The 27,211-nt window shown below is 45.0% G+C and overlaps 1 protein-coding gene across 4 annotated transcripts in view; it reads left to right on the forward strand.

Moving 5' to 3' along the window:
* Positions 1 to 109: 109 nt before the first annotated feature.
* Positions 110 to 27,211, forward strand: part of LOC144101577 (uncharacterized) — a 76,848-nt gene continuing 49,746 nt past the window's right edge. For 3 of the 4 annotated variants that reach the window (XM_077634727.1, XM_077634729.1, XM_077634730.1), the window contains exons 1-4: positions 110 to 211; positions 1,920 to 1,952; positions 19,594 to 19,626; positions 22,377 to 22,409. In XM_077634727.1, the coding sequence (XP_077490853.1) occupies positions 169 to 211; positions 1,920 to 1,952; positions 19,594 to 19,626; positions 22,377 to 22,409 (142 nt within the window). In that variant the 5' untranslated portion in view covers positions 110 to 168. The remainder of the gene's footprint in view (positions 212 to 1,919; positions 1,953 to 19,593; positions 19,627 to 22,376; positions 22,410 to 27,211) is intronic. The other variant, XM_077634728.1, reaches the window with a different exon arrangement.

Consider the following 27,211-nt stretch of genomic DNA (forward strand, 5'->3'; position numbering starts at 1 on the left):
ATCGCTAAGGTCCCCATGAGCGCTCTGGATTGAAAATTGGACCAATGATTATGTTGAATGTATTGTAATAAGTAAAAAGGACAAACAAGGAAAACGCATAAAAACCTCACCGGCAAGCATCGCACTACACAGTATACAGTTCTTTAAAGGGGCTCAGTTTACAGTACCATGAGTAAAGAACTTTGGCTCACGTGCATGATACTTTCCATTGGTAAGTCGCACTATCCCATATCGGCAACGCGTTATTTCCCGTCTTATCACCAACACTTTCTATGTCAATTATCTTGATACATTTCATTCCAGTCAATTGAGAAAACCAGAAATTAAGTTCGTGTGATTTTTAAATTGTACAATTACTTCGAGTACAAGCACATACCTTGTAGCTCTAAATTTGTTTTATTTTCTTGTTTGAGAAAGGGCCGCTACTAGTAAGGGGCCGATACTAGGGTTAACACTAAGACCATCAGAACTAGCGTACTAGCTGCAGCAGATGAGCGAAGCACGGTAGCTAACGTGGGCCATGATCCAGTCTCAGTAACTGACACTGAAGTGGAGGCAGCGCTTAAGGAATCGGTTGAAAACAGTACTTCAAGATATGAGCATGTACGCGAAAACTTCTGCTATACATTGCTGGAAGGGGTAGTTGAAATATGAAATCTTCCGAAAGTTAAACTCACTTAAATGCAGGAACGGCAGCACTCGCGGCGGCAGCGCCAATTGCATTCTTTACTGCTGAGGGTGGGGTATTATTTAAGGCCTCCACATTATAAAAGTGAACTCCGCTTTGTGACATCGTATTAAAGGAATCAAAGCGGGCCCAAATGGCTTTGCAAATGCAGTACCCTAAAAGTGTGAGCCTAAAAGATGTTTGGACGCTTTAGTAATAGATGAAGGTGCCGTGCCCGATGGTGTTCTCCCAAGTCTTGCTGCCTAGTAGAGAAATGCCTGGTTTCATTAAAGAGCGTAGTTTTTTCACCTTAAATTATCCATGAAATTGGGGCACTAGAAACTCTTGCAAATCAGATTGGGCACTCATTTCTATTGAGTGAACCGAAACTGGCTCTAGAAATCAATTTAAGAAAATGATTGTAAGAGAAAAATGCACGGAGGCAAATATCCAATAAATTCAACTCAGCACACACCTTGATCTACCCACTGCAGCGCAGAGGACACATTTATGATTCACTATCCTTAGCTTCGAGAGCACAACTAGCCGATATATCCAGAAGTTGTGTACAAGAGCATTTTTAAAGGCGAAGTGTTTGTGATCGTAAATTCTTCATATCTCGTAAGATTCCACTAAAGCAGTAAATATAACAGCAAATCTCTCCTTGTCAGGCTTATGCTTTTGGCTATTAACATTTTTGATATAGTCAAATATGTTCCCTATCGGTTTTCTGCGGCAGTCTTTAATGTTCGATGCGAGTGATGGATGAACTTGAAAAGAAAGATTTCGGTACGCATTAAAAGAATAGAGCATTCTCTTCAATATTTCCACAGCAGCAGCTTACATTACTCCACAGTAGCCTTACAATTAAAAATTGCTATCCAACAATCGTCGAATCAACAAATTTGCAAAATTGTTTTGACTTTGGCTTTCGGAAGGAATTAAGTTGTAAAAGCAATCCAGATATGTCAGATGAATGGCATGATCATGGAGATGTTCTAACACACCAAGGCTAGGCAGAAATTTCTTTTCAATAAGTTAAGTGTACATCCGCACAGTCTGACTGACTAGATTCTCTTGGTGCAAGAATGAACCGAAACGATGCACTGAAACCAGCTGATGATACTAACAACACCTTGCGGAGGCATTCCAATAGTAGTGCGCTTTGCTATGTTCGTCTAGATTCAACTTTTTTTTCGTGAGAATGTTCATTTGTTGAATGTGCAGTTGTTCAATTTTGTTTCTCACGCAGGATTAACAACATGTCAAGAGGAAACGACCGACGGTATGTCTCTCTTTCTGTGTATCTCCTGCCAAAGCTGATGAAGCAAAATTCTTGTTTTATATACCAGAGGCCATTATGCACACAGTATCATTAAAATGAGCGCAATGAAAACGAAGTGCTCAGCAAGGTGTAATAGCTGATAATTAAACAGATGTCAAGTAGAAACAAAGCCTCCAGAACCGGGCATTTTTTTCCAGGACTCGTTATTAATCTTCGTATCAGCCGCCTTATCACGTTGTTATTGAAGAAAACAGTATTTCTTAGTGTAAGCTTTTCAAATGACTGAATAATGAGGGAATGTATTTGGCTTTCCTAAACATCGGACATAAGCAAAACGGCTAGCGCTATGCTTTCATCACATGATTTGGATTGGTTTGTTTTGAGGGGTGTCAGCGACTCAGGCTATGAGGGGCGCCATTGTGAAGGGCTCTGAAAATTTCGACCACCTGGGCTTGTTTAATGTGCGCTGATATCGCACAGTTCACGAGCCTCTAGCATTTCGCCTCTATCGAAATGCTATCGCCGTGGCCGGGACCGAATCCCCGTCTTTCGGGTGAGCAGCCGAACACTATACCCACTAAGCCACCGGAGCGGCTCATGACATGATTTATGGTAACGCCTGTATGAGGTGCAAGTTCCTAGCTTCTTATGCTGCTCAAGACCATACATGCTTTAAGTAGCATCTTGGTATAAACTATAACTTCCGCCCTTAATAACCTAAACAAGTTACACCTACACTCTAAGCGTTACCTAATACGGGGTCAGAGGCATGAATGGAGATCGATGCTTGTTGCTTAGACGTTTTTAGGGATCACGAGTACATATGGTTTATGCTTTAGGGGGGTTTAACCTACCAAAGCGACTCAGGCTATTTCAGACGCCGTAGTGAAGGGCTCCGACAATTTCGACCACCTGGGGTTATTTAACGTGCACTGACCTCACGAGTACATATATTAAAAAACCTCGAAATGGTTCCTTAAAGATCATTCAAACAAATCATAAACACGCAAACACGTTTTTCGAGCTCGAGGAACACCTTTCTATATCGGTCTCTGTGGCCTACTAATGGCGCTTGGAGGCGTTTTTTAAGTACACGTCCGTAAAATCAACAATGTTATGCTTATAAGATTTTGCTCCTGGCATGACCTGATCGGGAAGCATGGAATGTTTATAATACGATGATGATAAAATTTACATACATGACCCAGCACTGCAGAAATTGGAGCAAACTAGAGATCTGGACAGATTCATGGCATCAGTAAAACATACCACATTTCTTAAGGGGAAGAACCTCTATTCAACATGGGCACTTCTGAAAATGTTGGTAGTGAAAGCCAAAACAGGTGGTGCGTGAATCTTCGGCGCTATATTATGAGCAATTGTAAGCGCCCTTTATCGAAAACATCTTCCGCTTACAGCGTAGAGGAGCACACACGCGCCTGCTCGCTCTAAAAAAAAATATAATCGGTCCACGGAATCAGAGATCACATCAGAATAAAGCTGTGTCAGATCTATGCCTCTGCGACGTTCTTCATTCAAACTGACTCCAAGGCTTCTCTCTACTTCAAAGATACATTCTCATTCTTGAAGAAGCCACAGGGGTTTCTTTGAAAGGACGGCCGAGTTCGAAAAAAGTGGCCTCTCATATTTTTGCAGCAAAATATTTTTGTCGACTTAGAAACGTCCATTCTGATTCAAACGACGACAGTTCTCTCGTGGAAAGATCGTCAAAGCACCCTGAGCCACTCAACACCCCCCCCCCCTATTAATTTGTTTGTCTTGTGTTCTAATAATATTTACCTCACCCCGAAGTAAGGTCCTCTATAAAAAAATATGTGCATGAGAAGTATGAAGAGTACGTAATTTTTAATGGTCGATGTCAATATAGAATGCTTCACAGGGGCATCTAGCAAGGTATAGAACGCACGATAGTTTTATTACAGCCGCACTGCGGTAATAGGTCTATGCCAACCCCCCCCCCCCCCCTATTAATTTCGTTTTGTCTTGTGATCTAATAATATTTACCTCACCCCGAAGTAAGGTTCTTTGCAAAAAACATGTGCATGAGAAGTATGAGAGTACGTAATTTTTAATGGTCAGTGTCAATATAGAAAGCTTCACAGGGGCATCTAGCAAGTTGTAGAAGGCGCGATAGTTTTATTCCAGCCGTACTGCTTTAGCAGGTCTATGCTTGGTCAAGTGCTTGTTTAGACAACTTTGTGAAGCTGCTTAAGCTATACTTGTGAGGTTCCAGGACTAGCTGTAGAGGCAAAAGGACTACCAGAAGCTTAGAAGATTTGAGAATATTCATGAAATTCAGTTTGAAAGTAATATGAGACGTTATATACTGTTGCAGCTTCTCTCCTCGAGCTTAACGTCACTGACACAGACGGTGAGTAGAGACAAAGCGAACCAACCTCACTTTTCAAATGACATTGCCACTACTCGAAAGAAAACCAAAATATGTCTTTATAAGCTACTGCTTCCACAAAGTAGTGGTTCTTAAAGGCCTGTGAAATGACACACTCTGATCTGTAGCACATGAAGCCGTGTAATACTCAAAAGAAGTTTATTGAAAATTAGGACGATCAAAGTGAGTCCATATAAAATCAAAAAACAGATTTCACTTCAGGAGAGCACGGTTCTTCTTGTGCAAAGCAAATGCAATAAAGATAACAGAGCACTTGAAAACTTGGTGCAATTTGACGTGATTTCCTGGGCAAGCAGGAATATAAAATAAGCAAAATAATTCAAATGAACAGGTGCATGCAGCCAGAACAAAAATTCCTGCAGACAAAATGAATACAATTTTATTGCGATAGCATTAAAGTGGTCGTCAAGGCAAACCCTGTGGTTTTCTGTCGTGAAACTGAGTGATTCATCGAGGTGACTTCAAAGAAGGAACCATATTTTGGCGCTATATTTCAAAATCGATTACCTCCGGAGGGGCTGGGAGGTTGCAGCAGTATCGACATCGCTACCAGAGACGGAACCTTTATCGTGAAATGGCAGAGTGCTAGGTGGGTGGATGAAGTAATAAATACATAATACACTTTATGGCCGCTTGCTGGTTCAGAACATGCGGATTTGCTGTTTCGCGGGCCACTGCGTAACATAACGGCGCCATCGCAGCAGCCGAACGTCTCGAGTGTGCTTAACTGCCTGTATATCGCGCTGGTATTAAAATGTCATGGTCTTCGTCAAATTCCATATGTACGCAACATTTACAAAGCATACCGCTACCACATTCCTCTATTAAGGTGGCTTAAGTGACCCTATAATTCAACTGTCTATTATATAAGCACAAAAAACTGATGACGGTTTAAGTTTATATCAAAAAGAAGAAAACAGTCATTTAGCTAGTATGAACTATTTGGGGAGGCGTAAATGTTACAGACGTTCCGAGCTGAACAAAACTCAAGTAGCCACCTTTTTTTCATGGGTATTGATCTGTATAATAGCATATTTATTCTCTTAATAAAGACAGTTTCTCAAAAAATCTCAGAAAGTTTGGGGAGTATGTTCACTAATGAAGGCAAAAATTTAGAAAAAAACTTCAAGCGGTAGAAATGGCGCAAGCTGGACTTAATTATTTCTCCTGTATGACTTAATTTCCAAAGGAAGCAAGACGTGCTCGACATCTATATATATATATATATATATATATATATATATATATATATATATATATATATATATATATATATATATATATATATATATATATATTCAACAAATTTTTTACTCAGTCCTGCGTGTATAACTAGCGTAGCGGCTCATCATTTGGTCCAAAGACAGCAAAATTAGGAGGATGCCTAAGCTTCGCCTTTGAAGTAGACACAACGCATTTCCATTATTATTTTGCTTCTTATTATTCTTGCTTTTTTGTCATTTCTTATTATTTTATATTATCTTAGCATATTTCTTATTATTATTGCTTATTACTATTGCTTTTTCTTGAGCATATAGCCTCCTAAATTGCATAAGTGAACTTACCTGTTACCTACATTTTTCCGCGCCTGTTGTTTTTTGCTTGTGGTTTTTTCTTCTTTGCACTGTTATTGCCTTCACATTTTTCTTTATTATCGTGTGCAAAAAAACGAGCCCGAATTTATCCTAAGTTTTTGTAGTGTAAACCCTGGTCTTCATATACCGTTTCTTTTTCGTGCATGAAGTGAAACTGTACTCGCTGTGAGTAATTTTTTGTTCCATTTTCTTTTTTTTTCTTAATTTGCATACACCATTTTATGTCAGCACTGTGTCGCTGTCATCTGCACGGGATGCGGGGCTTGTGAAGTCTTTTTTAAGGCTTTTTGCTTGACCCCTCCCCCTCAACATCACTCCTGTCCAGTGGATGTTGGATGCTGAAAATAAAGTTGAATTTGACTTATTATAGCGTCAGTGCACATCCCCAAAACACCTTACTCTCATACACACCACAACGCGTTTCCTTGGGACTCCTTTTAACATGCTTGAACCAAAGACGCTTTATAGCATCAAACTTGCGGCATCAAAGGCAAGAGCATCCTTACTACTATCCACGTTGCCGGAAGTGTTCTGTAATGTTGCGATGTTGATTGCCAGTGAGTGGCCATGGTAAAGATAGCTCTGGAAAATGCATTGGATAATGTTTCCCATGACATCCTTTCCTCGCTATCTTAACGCACATGCGTTGACGTTGTTTTAAAAAGTGTTCGCATGCCTTATAACGAATGAACCACGAGGTAAACCGTTACCAACGACTAAACTGAAAATATACCAATCCGCTCGTCAGTAGAGGAGGGATGCCCCCTTTCCCCTTTTTTGTTTGCACTATACTTGAAACCGTTCTGAGCGAAAATAATTGCGAGTTCTAACTTATGAGATTTTACTCTAGAATTCTAAAAAATAAAACTTTCAGGCTATGCTGCTGAATTGACTGCTCTTTGGGTAGATTAGGAGAGCGTTAGTAATGCATTGAGACTGGCTCAAAGGTTTTATAATGTGGTTGGCTGTAGCAATATTCTTGATAAATCTGTTGGGTTATGATAAGCAGTTATGTTATGTTAAGCAGGAAAACATTTTATCGCCTGTTCAACATGGATTTCCAAGGGGACTTTCAACTATCACCGAATTACTCCAACTAACACATGATTTGTTCCAGAGCATTGATAACCAAAAGCAAGTTGACTTGATTGCACTTGATTTCTCTAAGGCGTTTGACAGAGTAAGCCATAAAAAACTAATTAGCAAACTTAGATCAACTTTAGGTAACGGCCCTATTATCAACTGGATCGAGGACTACTGTGATGACCCCCATAATGCGCAGGTCCACACGGGACGGAGAGGCAAAGAGACACCGTATGGCTCAGTTTTAACAAACAGGTATATTCAATAATTACACATGATTAAGATTATACATCAGAGGCTGGGGCGTCCGAGCTTACGTGCCGACGACTTCATGGGGGCGATGGAGTGGCTCCGGAGTTGGGCTCGAGCGGTTGCTGGCAGAAGCTGCACGCCGTCGGGCTTCGGCGCTGAAGGCCCTCTTGGCGAACGATGTCGTCCTGAGCGTGTATGCAGTAGAATTTCAATAGTCGTCCGTTTCTTCGAGGATGGTTCACAAACCCTTCCTCTAGTGTCGTTCGGCTTGGAAGATGAACAGGAGGCGAGCTTGTAGATGATGACAGCAGAGCATAATTTTACAACATACATATACAGAGAGTTAAACTGGAAAAAGCAGAACTGAATTTACAAAAGAACAAACTTGGCACTACTTTACTCATCGACCGGGCAGGTTAGTGCCTAAGTAGCATCACCTTACATGCTAAGCATGGAGCCCCAGCTCAGACTGGACTGCATCCGTTTACATGCGCTTTTAAGCACTTGATTAACAAAGGACTAAGGGCGGTCATTTTCAGTGGCCCGCCCAAAACATCAATTCTCCAATCAAAAATAACATGCGAGACGGGGACAACCCCTTGGGTTGGGCTTAGCCTCGAACCCAGAGTCTTGTTAACAACACAAACTAAATAAACAAAAACGCCACAACTCTCTCTCAAGTGAGAGTATCCACAGGCTCTCCCTTCGGAGCTAATCCTTGCCCCATGCATGCATACCGCCACCCACCATCGGTCCGCGTCGCCCGTCAGCAACAGAGGAGGGGGCGAAAGGGCCCACGATGCTGCCGGGCTACCGACGGCGGGACACAGCTAATAAGCATGAAGGGGTTCGTCTGTCGCTCCGGGAAACCAGATTAACGGTCGCCCCTGTCTTCCCACATTCTTGGCGAGTCTTGCCTGTCCGCCATGACCGGTGTCCGTCACGGCCCTCCTGGGAATGCGCTTTTGTTCACGAGGCACGGCGGGAAGCTGTGGGTGCCTTCCCGGCGATAGCCCACGTCGAAAGGGGGGGGGGGGGGAGGGGGGGGCCGTGCGTCAAGCGACAATTTTCGTTCCCCGTATGTACTCGGGGGCTCTCGGTTTCCGCGTGTGCCGGCGTCCTGCTTTCTGCAAAGGTATGCAGCTGGAAAAGAGGGGCGGCCTTAAGCCCCAACTCGATGCACACACAAGGAATGTACCTCGTAGCACACAAGGAATGTCACACTCGCTCACCCTCCAGAAGAATGTTCTCCGAACATTTGAGTCCCTGCAGCTCCCCTTGTCTTTCTGAATCGCCTCGCACAGTGCGTCCGACAAAACACTTTTCGCTGCACTCAACACCACTGCACAACACCATATGCCTCCGCTGTCATAACTGGCGTCTCCAGCGGCAGTACTGATCTTCTTTTACAGATAAACATGAAACTCAGCACCCAAGCCTCTCCTTTCTAGTCCAGACTGGACGAAATAAATTTACCACAGTTACAAAGGAGCTCCCACTTCTAGCACGATCACGGCACAGACAAAAATATAGATAACGAAAGGAAGTAAGGCAGGTTCTGCATGCGCTCCGCATGCTCTCCTGTGAAGGTGTTGCTTAATGACAGAAAGGTTTAACTACTAACTCCGATAACTTAACACATACGCATATAGCAATGTTATGAGCTGCGGCATTACACAATTCTGACCAGTTCACAACTCCGCTCTGTTTACACCATTAGTCCGACTTAGCTTTCCGATTTCGCAGCGGATATCGGCCTTCATGAGTCATACTAAGTAAGTCTGTGACCCTTTGTCTGCTTTGGGACTCGCGAGGGCTAGTGGCAGGAGCCTCTCCTGGCGTTATCTGCGCGGCAACCTCGCGCGCTTCTTCTTCTAGCAATGCATGAAGTAAATCCGGTGGCATTCCGGCCGTCACCTCTGGCGCCTGCCGAACAAATGCAGAAGAGGGCGTTTCTTGCGAACTATCTGCGCGCTCCGCTTCACTTCTGTCCCCATCAAAATCCGCGCTTTCCCTTTCCTCATTTCGTGAATACTGAACCGGTGCCGACTTGAGGCGATTTGCGTGTATCCTTATCAAGCGCCGGTTCACGTCTCGGACTCTGAAGTTTACCGGAGAAAGCTTCTCGACAACCTCGCACGGTCCTCTCCACTTCGTCTGGAACTTACGAGCTAGCCCAATCTGCCTTTGGCAGTTTTCAATGTACACGCTGTCCCCCACATTAAACGGCGCGTCTCTAGCACTGCGATCGTGCACCTCCTTCCTGCGCTTCGTCGCTTTCTTTAAGGCCTCCTTTGCGATGTCCCTCGCCACTTGCAAGCGCGATTCTAGCTCCACCTTATAGTCGTCCACTGAAGCGTATGGGACACGACGGGGGCCCTCTGGCACTTCACTAGGCTGGTCCGGGTCTCGGCCGTAGAGAAGAAAGAATGGCGATTCGCCCGTGCTCTCGTGTGCTGCGGAATTGTAGGCAAACATTGCATACGGGAGCCACAAGTCCCAGTCCCGCTGGTCGCGCGAAACAAAATGCGACAGGAACCCGGCCACGGTTTGGTTCAGTCGCTCCACCGTGCCGTTGCAAGCCGGATGGTACGGTGTTGTCTGCTTCTTAGCGATCTTAAGCAGCTCGCAAACTCTCCTCATTAGCTGCGACACGAAGTTCGTTCCCCGATCTGTCAAGAGTTGCCTCGGGGGTCCATGTCGGAGCACGATCTGTTCGACAAATGCTCTTGCAACCGTGTCTGCCTTCTGATCTGGGAGTGCTACCGCTTCCGCGTATTTTGAAAGGTGATCGACAAATACTAAAATGTACTTGTTTCCGGAAGTGGTCGTGGGCAATGGGCCCATTATGTCCATACCTGTCCGCTCGAAGGGAGCCGAAACCTCAGGGAACGGCTGAATTGGAGCTGGTCTTCGTCCCTTGGGTGTTTTTCTTTCGAGACAGGAATGACACTTCGCACAGTAGTCTCTAACATCCCGTCGCATGCCACTCCCAAAGTACAAACGCTCCACACGCCTGCGTGTCTTCGCTACGCCAAAATGACCGGCGCATGGCGCATCGTGAAACGCGCGAAGAACCCTTTCTGTCCACGACCGAGGTATGACGACTCTCTCCCAAGCGGTTTTCTCTGGTCTCCCTTTCCTGGTTGGCCTCGTGCGCCGACACAGGGTGCCGTCTTTGTCAATGAAATAACCTAGCTGTTCGGGGTGAGACGGTGCGCCCTCTAAGCTTTCGATTATTCGCTTCAGGTCAGGATCTTTGCACTGCTCTGTGCGTAATTCGGCGGGGTCGACTACGGGGACAAACTCATATATAGCTGCCACGGCAGCTGTGCGGCTGAGTGCATCAGCATTCAGATGTGTCTTTCCTGACTTGTGCTCAACTTCAAAGCAGTATTCCTGCAGGTGTAGATTCCATCTAGCGAGTCGCGAGCTAGGGTCCCTGACACTCATCACCCATTTCAGAGGATGGCAGTCTGTGACTAGCTTGAATTTGCGGCCGTAAAGGTAGCATCTGAAGTGCTTTACTGCCCAGACAACGGCGAGGCACTCCCTTTCCGTAGCTCCGTACTTTTGCTCTGTGGGGCTCAGCTGTCGGCTAGCAAAAGCAACGGGATGTTCTTTGCCCTCGATAACCTGAGATAGCGCGGCACCAACTGCGAACTTTGACGCATCTGTGGCCATAACGAAGGGCAACTTAAAATCCGGGTGGCGCAACAGCGGTGCACTCATTAGCTTCCTTTTCAGGGCCCCAAAAGCATTCTCCGCGTTTTCGTCCCAGCGAAAGGCGACATTTTTGGCTGTTAAGGCGGTGAGCGGCTTCGCGAGCTTGGCGAACTCCTCTATGTGCCTTCGGTAGTAACCGATCAGGCCGAGAAACTGCCGGACCTGGCGGACGCTAGTCGGGGATGGAAAATCCGAGACACACCTTAGTTTCTCAGGGTCCGGTCGCACGCCGTCAGCTGAAACAACGTGCCCGAGGTATTTCACCTCGTTTTTGAGGAATTGGCACTTAGAGGGCTTCAGCTTGAGACCCGCTCCTCTTAGTCGCACCAAAACCTGCTCAATATCGCGCAAATGGTTCTCAAAACTGTCACTGTATATGATAATGTCATCCATATACACGAAGCACAGCCTCCCCAGAAGACCTGCCAGGATAACATCAGCGGTTCTCTGCCAGACAGCAGGGCTGTTGGCCAGACCCATCGGCATTCTTTTCCATTCATAGTGCCCTGAGGGCGTGTTGAATGCCGTTTTCTCGGCATCAGCCGGATCCATTGCTATCTGCCAGAATCCCGCCGCCATGTCCACTACCGTGAAGTACCTGGCAGAGCCCAGCTGAGAAAGCGTCTCCTGTATATTGGGGATGGGGTATGGATCGATGCGAGTTACGGCATTTAGTTTGCGGTAGTCCACTACCAATCGATACGAGCCATCTGGCTTTTCCACCAATAGTTCTGGTGCTCCCCAGGGTGACTTTGAGTGTTCGACAATGCCGCGATCAATCAGGTCCTGCACCTGCCGCTCCATCTCCCCACGTTAGGAGTAAGGAATCCTGTACGCACGCTGGTAAACGGGCGATGAAGTGCCGGTTTCTATCCTGTGCTTTATAACGCCACAGCAGCCCAAATCCAGGTTGGACGCGGCGAATACCTCCGAGTAGTCGTTCAGCAAACCAGCCAGAGCCTCCCTCTCCCTGGAATTTACGTGAGAAAGATCGAATGACACCTTTGGAGCAGCCGGAGGACTAGCATGCTCTACAGTTGCGAGTACCGTATCGGTGGGCTCACGTTTCTCTATCGCAGAGGTGAAGAAAGCCAATGTTTTGTTCTTGGGAAGGCTCAGTGGCTGCTGGCTACAGTTAACCACCCGTAGGGGCACTCTGTGGGCGTCATTAACTGTCACGAGGCACGCGGCTGCCTTCAGGCTATTGCTGAGAGAGTCGACCGGCTCAAGCACTCCCACGGCGCCGCTCTCTACATCTGAAGGCACAAACGCGTACAAAATGTGCTCCGACCAAGGAAGGACGACAGCCTCATCGACCAGCCTGACGGCAACCCGCGAATATACCTTCTCCAATGATCCCACTGTTTGACGGGTGTCAATATCGGTAATGCGAATCTCAGCCCCTCTCCTGTTCAAAAACGGAACTTTTGATCCGCCCGCATTAACCTCTTCCTCAGAGAATGAGACTACTACCTTCCCTTTTCTCAAAAAATCCTGCCCTAATATACCTGACACTCCGTTTGGCAGAGACACCGTGTCCGGGCATACGTAGCAGGGGTGCTCCAATGCAATTCCGCCGAGAGAGAAGTGTAACCGGTAGAGTCCACTTATGCCAAGAGGATCCCCCGTTATGCCTACAAATTTGGTTGCCATACCACCAGACGCTTCCAACACCTCGCGGTCCCCCTTCCTTCGAAGCGTGTTAAAACTGCTCTCCTTAAGCAATGTCACCTTTGACCCCGTATCTATCAACAATTCCATGCAACAACCATTTAACTTGCAACGCACAACAGGGCATGCCTCGTCGGCCACACAAACTACCACCACCTCATCATCCACTGCTCCCTCCCCACGCTCCTCAGGCTGGGGAGGACTAACTAGTTTTTTGTCTCGGTATCTGGAGCCCCGCTGTAGGCTTGCTTAGGGTGTGTCTCGCCTGCTTCTCTTTGTGGCTCCCCACGGCGCACGTTTTGGCAGAACCTGGCGATGTGTCCGCGACCCTGGCAAGCGAACCATACGATTTCTTCAAAATCTCGCATACCGCGCCTGTAGCTTTGTGGCGGTCTCCGGTTTCCAGCGAATGAGCGCTGTTGAGCGCGCGCTTCAACCTGGCGTTCTACCTGCTGAGATAGCAGCTGTTCTAAGCGATCTAATCGCTCTGTCAAGAGAGCAACCTCAGGGTTGAGCACCGCTCTCTCTATGACGCGTACTCTCGCTGCGGCTGTCGTTAACGCCTCATTTCGATCCTCATCCAATGCGGCCTCCACGGCTTGGTCGAAATTGCTCGGCTTGTGCGAGAGCACGAACCGGCGCACGGGGTCTTGCAGACCAGCCACGAACGAAGCGGTCATTTCCTCTTTAAGTATATCCTCCGCGTATTTTTTCTTTAGCTGGTCTCCTTCCTCCTCCCTGCTTAACGTATCGCGCGCTAAGCGCTGAAGCCGCGACGCAAACGTTCGCACGTCCTCCCCTACCATCTGTCCGGCGTCACGGAACCTCTGTACCCGCACGTGACGTGGTTCAGTGTCGAAATGCTCAAACGCGAGCTTCTTAAATTCCGCAAATGATTTTGTGGATTTTACCTTTTCGTCTCGCCATGCAAAATCATGAGCAGCTCCTGCCATCTTACACCTCGCCATTCCCAGCATTTGAGCATCGGACCATCCCCCCATTTTCCCAATCTCTTCTAGCATGGAAAAGAAATCGCAGATTGGAACCCCTGTCTTATCTCCCGTAAACGTCGGAATGACGCTTCCTAATGCCAGCATGCTTGCTCCGAGCGACGGATGTGGAGTGGGAGCTCCCTCAGATAAAGACATTTTTTTTTCAAGCCCTCCGGTGCCTCAAGCCTCTCAAATGGGGGTAAAAGTCCCACAATCAGTCCCGTGATTCCCTTTTGATTACAATTTTGAAGTCATGAATGTCGCAGCATTCAGAGGACATTTGCTTTTGAGACCCCACTTCTGACACCAGTGTGATGACCCCCATAATGCGCAGGTCCACACGGGACGGAGAGGTAAAGAGACACCGTATGGCTCAGTTTAAACAAACAGGTATATTCAATAATTACACATGATTAAGATTATACATCAGAGGCTGGGGCGTCCGAGCTTACGTGCCGACGACTTCATGGGGGCGATGGAGTGGCTCCGGAGTTGGGCTCGAGCGGTTGCTGGCAGAAGCTGCACGCCGTCGGGCTTCGGCGCTGAAGGCCCTCTTGGCGAACGATGTCGTCCTGAGCGTGTATGCAGTAGAATTTCAATAGTCGTCCGTTTCTTCGAGGATGGTTCACAAACCCTTCCTCTAGTGTCGTTCGGCTTGGAAGATGAACAGGAGGCGAGCTTGTAGATGATGACAGCAGAGCATAATTTTACAACATACATATACAGAGAGTTAAACTGGAAAAAGCAGAACTGAATTTACAAAAGAACAAACTTTGCACTACTTTACTCATCGACCGGGCAGGTTAGTGCCTAAGTAGCATCACCTTACATGCTAAGCATGGAGCCCCAGCTCAGACTGGACTGCATCCGTTTACATGCGCTTTTAAGCACTTGAATAACAAAGGACTAAGGGCGGTCATTTTCAGTGGCCCGCCCAAAGCATCAATTCTCCAATCAAAAATAACATGCGAGATGGGGACAACCCCTTGGGTTGGGCTTAGCCTCGAACCCAGAGTCTTGTTAACAACACAAACTAAATAAACAAAAACGCCACAACTCTCTCTCAAGTGAGAGTATCCACAGGCTCTCCCTTCGGAGCTAATCCTTGCCCCATGCATGCATACCGCCACCCACCATCGGTCCGCGTCGCCCGTCAGCAACAGAGGAGGGGGCGAAAGGGCCCACGATGCTGCCGGGCTACCGACGGCGGGACACAGCTAATAAGCATGAAGGGGTTCGTCTGTCGCTCCGGGAAACCAGATTAAGGGTCGCCCCTGTCTTCCCACATTCTTGGCGAGTCTTGCCTGTCCGCCATGACCGGTGTCCGTCACGGCCCTCCTGGGAATGCGCTTTTGTTCACGAGGCACGGAGGGAAGCTGTGGGTGCCTTCCCGGCGATAGCCCACGTCGAAAGGGGGGGGGGGGGGGAGGGGGTCCGTGCGTCAAGCGACAATTTTCGTTCCCCGTATGTACTCGGGGGCTCTCGGTTTCCGCGTGTGCCGGCGTCCTGCTTTCTGCAAAGGTATGCAGCTGGAAAAGAGGGGCGGCCTTAAGCCCCAACTCGATGCACACACAAGGAATGTACCTCGTAGCACACAAGGAATGTCACACTACTTAACTAACCGATCTCAGTATGTTGTAGTTAACAATGAAATTTCTTCTACTGCGCTCGTTACGTCCGGAGTACCCCAAGGGTGCGTCCTTGCTCCACTTTTATTTCTTATCTTCATTAATGATCTGCCCTCTAACATACAAGTTAAAATTAAACTTTTTGCCGATGACTGCATACTTTACAACGAAATTAACACTGTAAATGACCACGATGATTTAAACAGCGCCCTTCATGAAGTGGTAATATGGTGTCACAAATGGCAAATGGAATTGAACATTAAAAAAACAGCCTTCTTATGTGTAACCCGTAAAAAACAAAGGTCCGAATATGTGTACAGCATCAATAACATACCGCTCACCCGAGTTCACGAACACAAATACCTTGGATTAATCATTTCACATGATCTAAGATGGGAATCACATATTAACAGTATAGTATCATCTGCTTTAAAACGATTGTCCTTCCTTAGAAGACGGCTTCGAGAAGCGCCACCGGAGACCAAACTGTTAGCATATAACACATTTATACGATCAGTTCTCGAATATGGAAACACGATTTGGTTTCCCTACACACAACAGCTCATTAACAAACTAGAAGGAGTACAGAGAAAGGCAATTAGATTTATCTTTAACAAATACAGGACCATTGATTCACCATCCCAACTACTAAACCAAGCATGTATTCTTACTTTACAGAAACGCGCCAGACTAGCACGACTAAAATTATTGTTCCAATTAGTTCATAACTTGTTAAACATAGATACTTCGTTATATATATCTGTAGATGAATCGAGACCATCCCGGCATAAGCACCCATTAACCCTTAGAGAGTACGCATTCCGAACCGACTGTTTCAGATATTCATTTTTTCCGCTTGCCATAAAAGATTGGAATAGTTTGAACCCCTCTATCACTACTAATACATCTTTGCAGAAATTTGTAACTCTGGTAGAAGAACATTTGCGCGATAATTAAAATAGATAAATAAATAATAATTATACAAGTACAACAGACCGCTCGTATCACTGCATATAACAGCATCTGTATGAACATACAACTTACAATGTATAAAATCGCACCCTTTTCTGTGAATTATACTCTTTCGTTATGTGTTTTATTTTCTGCTATCTGTGTTTTTTTTTCCCATAGTCATGTAATTACTTGCAAACAACAGCGTTCTTAATATATACCATTCCATTTGTATTCGCTTTGTACCTTCTTACTATGTGCCCATCCTGTAAAAATCCCAATGGGATTGACAGTATCTGAAATAAATAAAATAAACATGGTAACTGGAGCTGCCCTCCTGAAGTTTACGAAAATGTGAACTTTTCATGAACGCCGTGCGCTTACCTTTGAACTTTCTTGGCTATGTATCAAAATAATTCCCCGTACTGGAGCTAATAGATGGGGAGGTGGAGATTTGTCGATATTTCCGCGGGCGGACATTTGAAATGTGTTCTTATTTCACAAATTGTGGTGCACGCTGCACTTTTGGTTCTGAAATCAAGCGAATGTGTGAAAAGTTCACCGAGTTTTTGCGATGTTTCTTTGGCAATTGACCTTTCAGAGAGCAAGCCCTGACAACATTTTTCAGCCTTTAGCTGGTTCGGCCTGATGCTACCTAATTTCATTGTGAAACAATTGTCCCCTGTTTGTTTCTCAGAGAACAACGCGACCCTTGTCTTCAAACATTTTTGCAGCTGATCCTGTCGCGCGCTCTTCAAACCATATGCGTTTCTCTGAAGACTGTCACACACACTGTTATCGGGTGCATGAGGGAAGTCGTTAGTGTTTGTAGATAACAGACAGCACGATTTTCAATGGACTACCTCACAAATGTAAAATGCAAATAGTTGAATTCACATATTGAAGACACCATGTTTTTATAATCAATAGTACGTCTCTGTACAGCGCGAGCCAAGACATATATAAGAAGTTACAAATGGAGTTAAGAACGTGATTGTCCCAGCGGGAGTCAGAACCTCTTTCATCAAACTGCACACCAATACTTAGCCTGAAATTTTGTTACAAGAGAGAGGAGGCGTGTTTCTATCATGGAGGAGTTTTGCCTCTCATGTAGAAAGCCATAGTGTCAAACATGTATCTCTCGTTTGCTTCTTCGGTATTCTTTTGAGACGTCCTGCAACATGCGCTTATAAAAGTCCTTGCGCCCACACCCAGAGTAATACTGTTACTCGCTGTTAAAAAGGCGCTGATTCCCCATAATGTGCTGTTTCTCCTTAGCTTGCATGCGATCTGGCGGTTTCCAATGACACTCAGAAATTTTGATTCCGGAGTCCACCCTCTATGTAGTTATTTTGTTGAGAATGTATGTAGCTATGTGACATTCACAGGAATCAAGGTTTCTGTGACGAAGTCACTGAAATGACGGATGTTCTCGTTAAAATGAAAGTGCATAAATTTCGATAACATACCAACCGACAATATTGGGACATTTCTGTACTAGCTCCATTGCACAATAAAAAAACCCTTTGTGGAAGGTGCGTTATGTGCCCCCCCCCCCCCCCGCGACAACTATATGCATAAATTTTGGGGGCCTCTCGCTTCACGCAGAATGCTCGAAGTGGTCTCAAATGATTTGCCATGTTTCTGAAGATAAAACTATTTATTGAGATGAAGCCGAAAATACGTGTGGGATTCGCAACGTTTCCTCCCCCAAACCGTGCATTCCGAGGACCTTCAGACGGCCATTACGGCAGAACCAGTTTGTAGCAGGGGGTTCGGATGGTGTAAAATGATTCGTCGTGTTGTGATGAACAAGTTTACAAAATCTATTAACTGTTAAAACGAGGAAATATACTGGATATAAAGAAGGTGGCTGTAAATCGCAATAGTAGTGCAAAACCCATTATGTATATGGCGGTCCTTTTGCACAAAAAGGGATGTTTCCGGAAAGGAAACATCCGCGGTTGTTTGGATTTGGTCTTCTCCACGTTTACTGAGCACACCGATGTAAACTCTTGAAGCTCCCACTGCTAGCGGTCTTTAGTCTAACACTGAGGCAGTGTTGGCAGATAATTTTTTCATCGTCCACACCAATCTGCGCAATCTACGCCGGCGGCCTAAACTCCAGTGCCGCGTTTCTGCAGCAATGATGTCAACGCAAACGCGTATTGCTTTAGTGGCGTGTATCTGCCACAATATTGTTAACACCAACGCATGCAGAGCACAGCTCTTTCTCTCTACGGCCACAAAGCTGAAAGCTTGAATATTATGTTTATAGTGCTATTATTGGATGAAGAAGACCATGTGGAATGCACAGCACAAGAGTGTGTTGCTGTTTAACACGAGATGTGTTCGGCTGCTGCGATAGCCTCGTGCCATCAGAATATTCTGCAGAGGAGGGTCATTTTATTCAGAGTTTGAAATTCGTGCAGAAGAGCAAAAAAATATATCCCAGCATGCTAATCTCTTGCACCACGAAATTTATTGACAGCTCAATGACAGAATGCAGCCAAATTGGTTCTCTCTCAGGTCTGTAGTAAGGTACTCGTTGGCCCTTGGCCTTGCCCCAATTAACATTTTCATTTCTCTATGATGCTCCCTTGCTCCTACTTCGACAACACTACCTAGCTAAATAGGCTGCCGCGGCACGTAGTTTAGTGTCTTGCCGCCGAACCTATTTTGTTTCTGCTTTCCACCACCAATCTTGGTTTCTTCGTGTCTTCGTACTGTCTTCGATATCAGCAGACAATATATTTGGAACTCGCAAATGCCATATCAAAATGGAGCTGGATATGCATACGCTCTGCGCTGCTGTTCGCATTCTGGTCCCCGCTGCAAAGCTTGTATGTCCGTTCGGCATCGAATATCCATGGCGTCTGAAGCGGTCACTTAGTAGGTAGATTAAGGAGGAGGGTTCATGTCTTATGAGGAACGCTTGAGCACGTTATTACGAATATTCGATAATGCAGTATATGCTTAAATCATTACAATGAGTACGCATTGCTTCTAAATGGAGAGAGGTCACGGTGTGATAATGTACAGTTTTCCGACATCAATGACATCTTTAGGAAATTGTGAAAATCAGGGCTCACAAAACCGATGCAAAAATTTCTCGTGCAGACTAAGTTTTCTGAACCACGGATGTTTCTCTGTTCACGGCTGCTTATGGGGCCGTCGATTCGTTTACACATAAGTGCAATGTCATCATATTACCGCCAGGTTTTTTAATAACAGCTGTATTTTTCACCGCTTGATGCACAGTTTACTTTCGTGCTATATATGACCACGTATAAAAATGTCGTTTCTCTGCAGAGCACTCGCCTCCTGACTATCTGCAAGTGAATGGTGAGTCAGAAAGGACACTCGTAAATTATTTTGGATTACATCGAATGTGCGAACCGTTCCTGCTTGCCAGCTTTGTACCTCTTGTTAAGATTATGTGAACCATCATGAAAAAATTACACCTTGCGCTCTTTCTACATTATTCTTGATGAATAAATGAAAACCGTGGTAGCTTGGGAAGGAGTGAAAATATACATGCCGGGCGCTGAACTCCGCGGCTTCGAGCGGTAAGACAAGCAGCGCTAGAGATTCTGACAGCATGCTTGGAAGGTGACTCATTATATGGCCGCCATGTTTAAATGAATGTCATTAAGCTTAAGAATAAAAAACGGACTTGGTATTTTCTTTGGGTCGATACATCACAATTGCGATGCCGGCCTTTAACACGCGGAATGTGCAGATATTTTGACTATTGGGCTAGATTATAAACGCCTGATAACATGACCGAAGGATCCCTTGCATTTATTCTTTATATCCTTTTCTTTGCTATAGCCGGAGCTGTGGCCTGCCGCCGGCCTTTTCTACCAGCATCCAGGCGATGAACAACATAACTGTCAGTTAGTTTGGCGCCATATTTGTGCTATTGTCAGTGTTGGGAGCGCAGTTGTGTGCCCAAAATAGATGCTCCGTCCAAAACCTTCTAAAATGACTTCTCACGACGCAATCGCTGATGCGCGTGCGCATGTTTACTGAGGCCTGTATCAGCTTCAACTCCTATCGCAAATACACTGCCCAAAATTGGAACGGCGCGGTATTTTGTCCACATTGTACATCTATGGCATTTTGCTAAGTGGTCGAATATGTGTAAGCCAATTGAATGTGCGTCTTCCATGCCAACGTGCGCCCGTTTCAACAGCGGCAGACATAGCCTTCAGCGCTTAAAAACCTGTTTTTTAGGACTAATGAGGTATAGAACTGGGAGAGACCCATTCGGACTAATTTCCCCGTATTCAAGGCGTCCAAGGCGAAACTTGGCGCAGTTAAGGGCTTTAAGTTGATCCTTAGTAAGCGCAAATAAGCTGGTTATATTGACCCGACTTATTGGCTTCACTCCATGAGAAAAGTATATTGTTATGACAAAATAACAAACGTAGGCTTAAAGATATTGATGTTGGATCATCGCCATCTATAGCTGAAGAGATATCCTCTTTAGCTTTCATTTTTCTCCGCAGTCCCCTCTATAGCTTTATGAGAGCAGCGGGATGTTGATACCAAGCGCAATGACAAATGGTCACACCACGCGACTACGCCACCAGAACGTAATCCTAATGCACACGGTTCCTGAAAAGAACAGTGTCCCTCGAAGAGGTTGACGATTAGGGGATCTGTAATGGACTTTACAACTATATAAAGCTGCAGCGATCTGTGGGCCCCGGGCTACCGTTCAGCGAGCCCCTACTCGAATAAAGGCGATGGTCGGCGGACCTGCGTCAAAATTTTTGTCACTTTACAAGGTAGCCCGCATCGAGCATTTCTCTATGCGCGTTAGCGCTTCAAGATTGAGATGCTTGTCAGAGCCGGATATATGCAATAATTTAAATTTACCGCTTGAAATGGGTACGGGACTGCTGCACAGCATTAAAAATCGGTTGACTGAACGCAGAAGCCAGTGGCGTTGACTTGGGATCCGTCATACCTGTTAGCAGAAAAACTTTACTTCCTATGAACGAGAGATTAGGTACATGGCATCTTAGGAGAGCTCTTAAGAGGAATAGGTATTTCTTGGCTGTACACGTTAATGAGCTATATAACATTTTGCTATAAACATTTATAGCGAGGTTCGATTATACTGTACTGAACAGACATGTCCGAATATTGGTTAGGAATTTATCAGATACGTAAAAATTCAAAGACACGGGGTAACTAGAATAGCTAGAAGGCCCCAGCTGTTTTCTCAGTGCTTCTGGCAAGAGGGCCGTGTACTGTGCGATGTGGTTGCATGTTAAAGAACCCCAGGTGGTCGAAATTTCCGGAGCCCTTCCCTACGGCGTCCCTCGTACCCTGAGTCGCTTTTTGACGTTAAACCCTCATAAACCAAACCAAACCAAACAATATACCACGCGCCATATACGCTTTGCACGGAACCACACTTTTATTCGTGTAATATTCCATTCTTAGACACACTTCTTACAGGAAGCGCCAAATCATTCTGACCTATTGGTATATAATTTCATTTCCGGGCGCTGAGAAAGTAGCAGTTTTACCGAAACAGCATTAAACCAACGCCCGACTGAAAAGCTGCGCACGTTTTCGCGCAAACTGAGCATTAATCGAGGTGGTTGTGACGCCAGGCGTTGAGCTTTGGAATAGCAATGCTTAAAAATTGATATTTTTTTTACTGATACGTCGTAGCATGCCAGCAATGTCAATAAGACGTATAACAATGTGTAGTGTGTTATTGCGCTTAGAAGAAAATCGAGAAATTTATTTGAGAATGAAACACATGTATGTTGTGTCCCAAAAAAAACACGCACTCCTAGGCCATTGTGACACGTTTGTTAGACTTGCTTAAGGAGTACTTTTTGTGTTTACAGGCATTTCACATGTTCTAGTATGACTGCTTCCATTTGTTAATAAGTGTGTGTAATTGTAATGAAGAACTAAGAAATAAATTTGCTTAGAACGTTTACGTTGTAACGTCAAACCCATTGGCTGGAGCATCAGTGCCCCCAGAATCTCTCTGATTTCCTTGCGCCTCCGAAAGTTTCTATACTGCGGTGCGAATAATTTATCGATATGACTGTCCATTACAGAGACAAGCGGAAATGACACCATTATAGACGACGGTAAGTGTATTAGTGAAAATAAAATAACACGTAAGAAGGCGCAAGATACTGACTGCTCGCTAAGGCGGTCATATACTGAGGGTGCATTAAGTGCAAGGTTGAATGGTACCAGCAGAAATCGCCAGATTTTTCTCTTTTATTGCGTCTGTGGTGGTTTGATGACACATGAGTCTTCCGAGTAGAGTAGCTGATAAAACCTGTCCAGACAGTTTTGTTGTAACCTTTGGTTTGCACAACAATCATGAACGACAGGTATTGGTATTCCTCCAAAATTCTTCCACAGATTGACAGCCCAAAGTTGCGTGAAAGAAACAAAAACATAACCATTAGGCAAACCCTCGGGATTTATAAAGAAATAAAATGTTTCAAGGCATTGTATTTTTCCGACAACCATACAACTGACGTCGATGAAGGCACCGTACCCACTTCAAGAGCGCTTACTCCGTAGCCTGCTTTTGTCATATGGCCACTCGCGGCATAACTTGAAGGAGCACTTTAATGATCCGTAATAGTGCTTGTGACCAACAACACTTTGAGGAGTATCCTCGTTGTGCAGCATTTCACGCGACAAGCTTCGACTGTCACACATAAGCGGCGAGGGTGTTTATACTAGAGATAATTTCATGATACGGACGTTCTTCAATATGCAACGTCTTAAGTAGAGAATAGAAGGGAAGTAAACACATGCTCAGTCTTGCCAATACTTACCCCCCGAAGCAAAAACTTGAGCCAAGCCACGAATGGTAGAAGCTATGTTGAGGAAAGTGCAACGAAATGCGAAAAGGACATTGAGAAGTGTAAGTTTAAGAGAAACTCAGAAAAAACTTAGGATCAAGGAACAAAAATGCGATATTGATATCCTATGTGAGATCGCAGAAAATAAACAAACATGGGCAGAGAATATAATGCGAACGGAGAATAAACCGTGGTTCCTTAGGGTAACGGATTGGACTGCAGCAGAGGGGAACATTTACAAAAGGTAGTAAGGAATGATGTGAACGTATATCAGCAATAAATATTTCCTAGTAAGAAGTGACTGTAGTCGGTGCGTGGTAAGGTTGGTTTTGATGCCGACTGAGGTTGCCTTTTTCTTCCTGCTTGCATTTTGAGCAGAATATGACAATGTAAAATTGGGCGTGTCGGTGTTAGCGAGCATAATAGGCTCTACGGCGCAGAAAAGATACATTTTCCAGAAATTCCTTGCACTTAATATAGAAAACGCGTCATTCCGAAACTCTAAATATGTGTAAAAAGCTACTGTAACAGCTATGTAATGCCAGGATTTATTTTATGCTTGGACATTCAGAGGCTGGAAGTACTGAGCAATTCCTATTTTTTCGACATTCCTCAACAGCTCCGCGAAAACCGGACAAGTCGCATACATTAAATGATATTCGAATACCCTATGCGACGATGAAACCTGGGGAAATCTAAACTCAGTGCTAAGCCTAAAACATTTAGGAAAGCTTCTCAAGTTTTCCATTAATCAGCTTAAAAGGATGATATCTGTAGTCATGTTTCTATTCCTTAGTATCTCTGTTCAGGCAAAAAAAAACTGTACCGTAATACTGCCAAGAATTTCACATCAATTATAACACTCTCTTTCCTCTCCTCATTGTCATATCATGATCACCGAATGCCCTTAGCGGCGCAGAGAAGTGCGGATAGGGCTGGTGCAGCTTTTCAGCGAGTTTACCAGTGCGGGCAAAATAATCTTTGACACTGACTCCTTGTATGGGAGAAAAAACGCTGCCTAATCCAGTCGCTAGAGAAACGCATTGTCATGGTCCTCACTATTAGCACTGTTAAGTTTTACAACTGGGGCAAAATATCAATATCATCACCTGTCCAGCATCTTGAATGAGCGTGGGGGGGGCAGACCCCGAGGCGCCCATCCTCTAGACCCAACTTAAGCTCGCTAGCACTCAGTGCCGGCAGTCGAGAACGCCCTGCTCCTTCTCGCCTGAATATCATGTTTGCCTGTAAACGCGCAAGCGCCATTATTTTTGCAATATATTCTAACGTTTACCATATATTTTCATGAAGTACCTGTTTATTCAGTCATGAGCCAGCACCATCTAGACCAACTTGCTTCTCTATTACACATATTTTAAACAGTGCACACCCCCAAAACAAAAAATAAAGCGGCGGCATTAAATATATTGCTTTGGAGAAGGAGGGCAGAAGGTGGCTCCGTCTAAGGCAAAGGCGAGTTTTTCGTAATTCCAAAAAGTATAGTGCTGAACAACACACTTTCAGATGATATGTTGTGCCTATGATACGGAATACCGACTGCGTATTAACTCCTTCATTTCAAGCTCTCCGTTTTTTATTTTGGCGCGTAAACCGAAATAAATCAAGGCTGTTGGTTTTGTTCCTTTCATGTAAACATAATCGAGCGCCACCCATGATGGGGTGGCGCTCTCAAAATGCAAAGCGTTTTGAGAGAAAATCATCATGTGCACAATTCTTAACACTGCCCCACCACATAACAGTGAGCTTCCACGTTCTTCTCGTGATCATCAAATGGTGGTGGTGGTGGTGGTTGTTTATTAAAATAATAGTAAAAAGGACAGAAAAGATTTTTGCTAGCCCCGGCATCTGCCACCGATACTGAAGCACCTGAGCTGGGGCAGCGGAAATAAAGGACAGCAGGCAGAATGGAGAAATGAAATGAAAGAGGTGAGGGGGCAGGAAGAGAGGATAGGGGGAGAAGTAATATGTACAAACTGTTTACACAATAAGAAATGTGTCCAGGTTGTGCGCGTGATTAGTTCATTTTAGAGGAATTCAATCACACACGCGCACAGCATTGTTTTGGCTAGAACTGGAGTGGGGCGTCCGGTTATTAATCGTTCAAGGTAGAACTCGCGGAGCGTTCGGTAACGGTGTGTAACTACCTGACGGAGAACAGACGGGACGTAAATCCGTGTTTTCTAGGAATGCACAGAGGCTCACCAATGTTCGCTCACGAGGCTCACGAGTGCGCACACTGCCCTGCGGCCACAATAGCGTCTTGATGGAGTCCGGTAGTATGCCCTGCGCCAATCATCAAATACGAAGCTCAGGGAAAAACTCTAAAGTGTATGGTGATGTGATTCTTTGCATAGATGTTTTTTGAATATATTCCTCTGGAGAAAGTATATTTGAAACACTTCTCTCAGAAATATATTCATTATATCAGGTCATAAATACCGTATTAGCAGCTGAGATCAAAACGAGCTGAATCAAATATGCGTCTAATTCGGCTTAGTCATAAGTGACTGCACACCTAGCGGCTCTTGTCGCAGCAACTTAAAGCAGGAAAACACGCTCAGGGCAAATATTTTGCCTAAGAATGTGCAATAAGCAAGTAAGTGACGAGTTGCCGCTAGTAATGTGTGTGTGTGTAGAGCACAAAAATTTTCACGGTTAAAATTGGTTAAGTTTTATATAAAACTATAGCTGTCTGCAATGAATCAGAGGGATGTATCTCATTCGCCTAAAAATAACCACCTACACAAAAATGTTATGTGAGTAATAAGCTAAGCACAGGATAAGTTCTGCACGCAAGCTCGTTTTTAGTCGTGTTCTGCTCTATTTTAGACGCACCTTATTCAGAACCCGCAAAATCATTCAGACGGCCTCTCCGGCTGTCTGCCAGTAACTGAGATGGAAGAGCGGAAGCGAGCCGTCATTCCTTACGCAGTTGGTGTGAGCGAAACACTGGCAAGAATCCTCAGTCACTATGATGTTCAAATCTGCCACGTGCCTACAAACAAGCTCAGATAGCAACTTGTGCGAGTGAAAGACAACCTAGATAGCACTAGATAACTCGGGGCATAACTAGATAAAAGATTCCTTGTCAGGATTGCGACGCAGCCTGCATCGGCGAAACTGGGGACTACACGAGACGGCTCAGGGGGCACAAAAATGGCGTTGCCAAGCGGCGCACCGAGGAAGACTCTTTGGCAGATCACTAAAAGTGCACCGGTCACATTATCGCCTGGGACGCAGCCAGTATCATATTCATTGAGAAATCATTATCATCCAGCTTACTCCTAGAATCATTCCGTATCCAATCAACTCCGCACGCACTTAATCGGACATGTGGGCCCATGCCTGCAGCACACGCATGCTCATTACAGTGACCTTTACTCGTATAAATATGGCCGTTTCGTTTTTCGTGTTAATATGTAAACAAGGAACCCGTAATGGTCCCGAAACGTCATTTGTTTTTTACCCTACTTTTCTTCCTTTTCTTCGCCAGTGTTAGGTTTTTCATAATGAGTATCTAAGGTCTTAGTATTAAGCTTCATTTCCGGGTGCTGAGAAAAGACTAATTTTAACGCGACAGTGTTACAGCGGCGGTTCGGAGGAAACACTGTGCGCGTTGTTCCAATAAGTGAGGTTTGTTCGAGATGGTTGTAACGTCAGACGTTAGGCTGTGGAATGAAAATGATTAAAACTAGAGATAAACTTTGTCTTTGAGATTGTTGGTTGAAAGATATTTTAATATTACATACACAAATTTAAATTGTGTTTTTCAGGCTCAGAAGAAAGTTGAGTTAATTAGTTGGAATCGAACCCATGAACCTTGTGTTCCGATTCAGACACGCTGCTCCTACGCCACCGTAAAACGTTCGCTCGACTTGGTTAAAGGGGTTCATCTGTGTTTTGAGGCGTGTGACATTGTCCAGTATGCCTACTGACTATGTTGATGAGTTTTTGTAATCAAACGAGAAACTATTTAAGAACTAAAGTAGGAAATAACCATTAACACTATATCGTCATACAATTTGGGAGGAGCTTAACTGCACCTG

This window comes from Amblyomma americanum, chromosome 8, assembly GCF_052857255.1.
Source record: "Amblyomma americanum isolate KBUSLIRL-KWMA chromosome 8, ASM5285725v1, whole genome shotgun sequence".
NCBI lineage: Eukaryota > Metazoa > Arthropoda > Arachnida > Ixodida > Ixodidae > Amblyomma > Amblyomma americanum.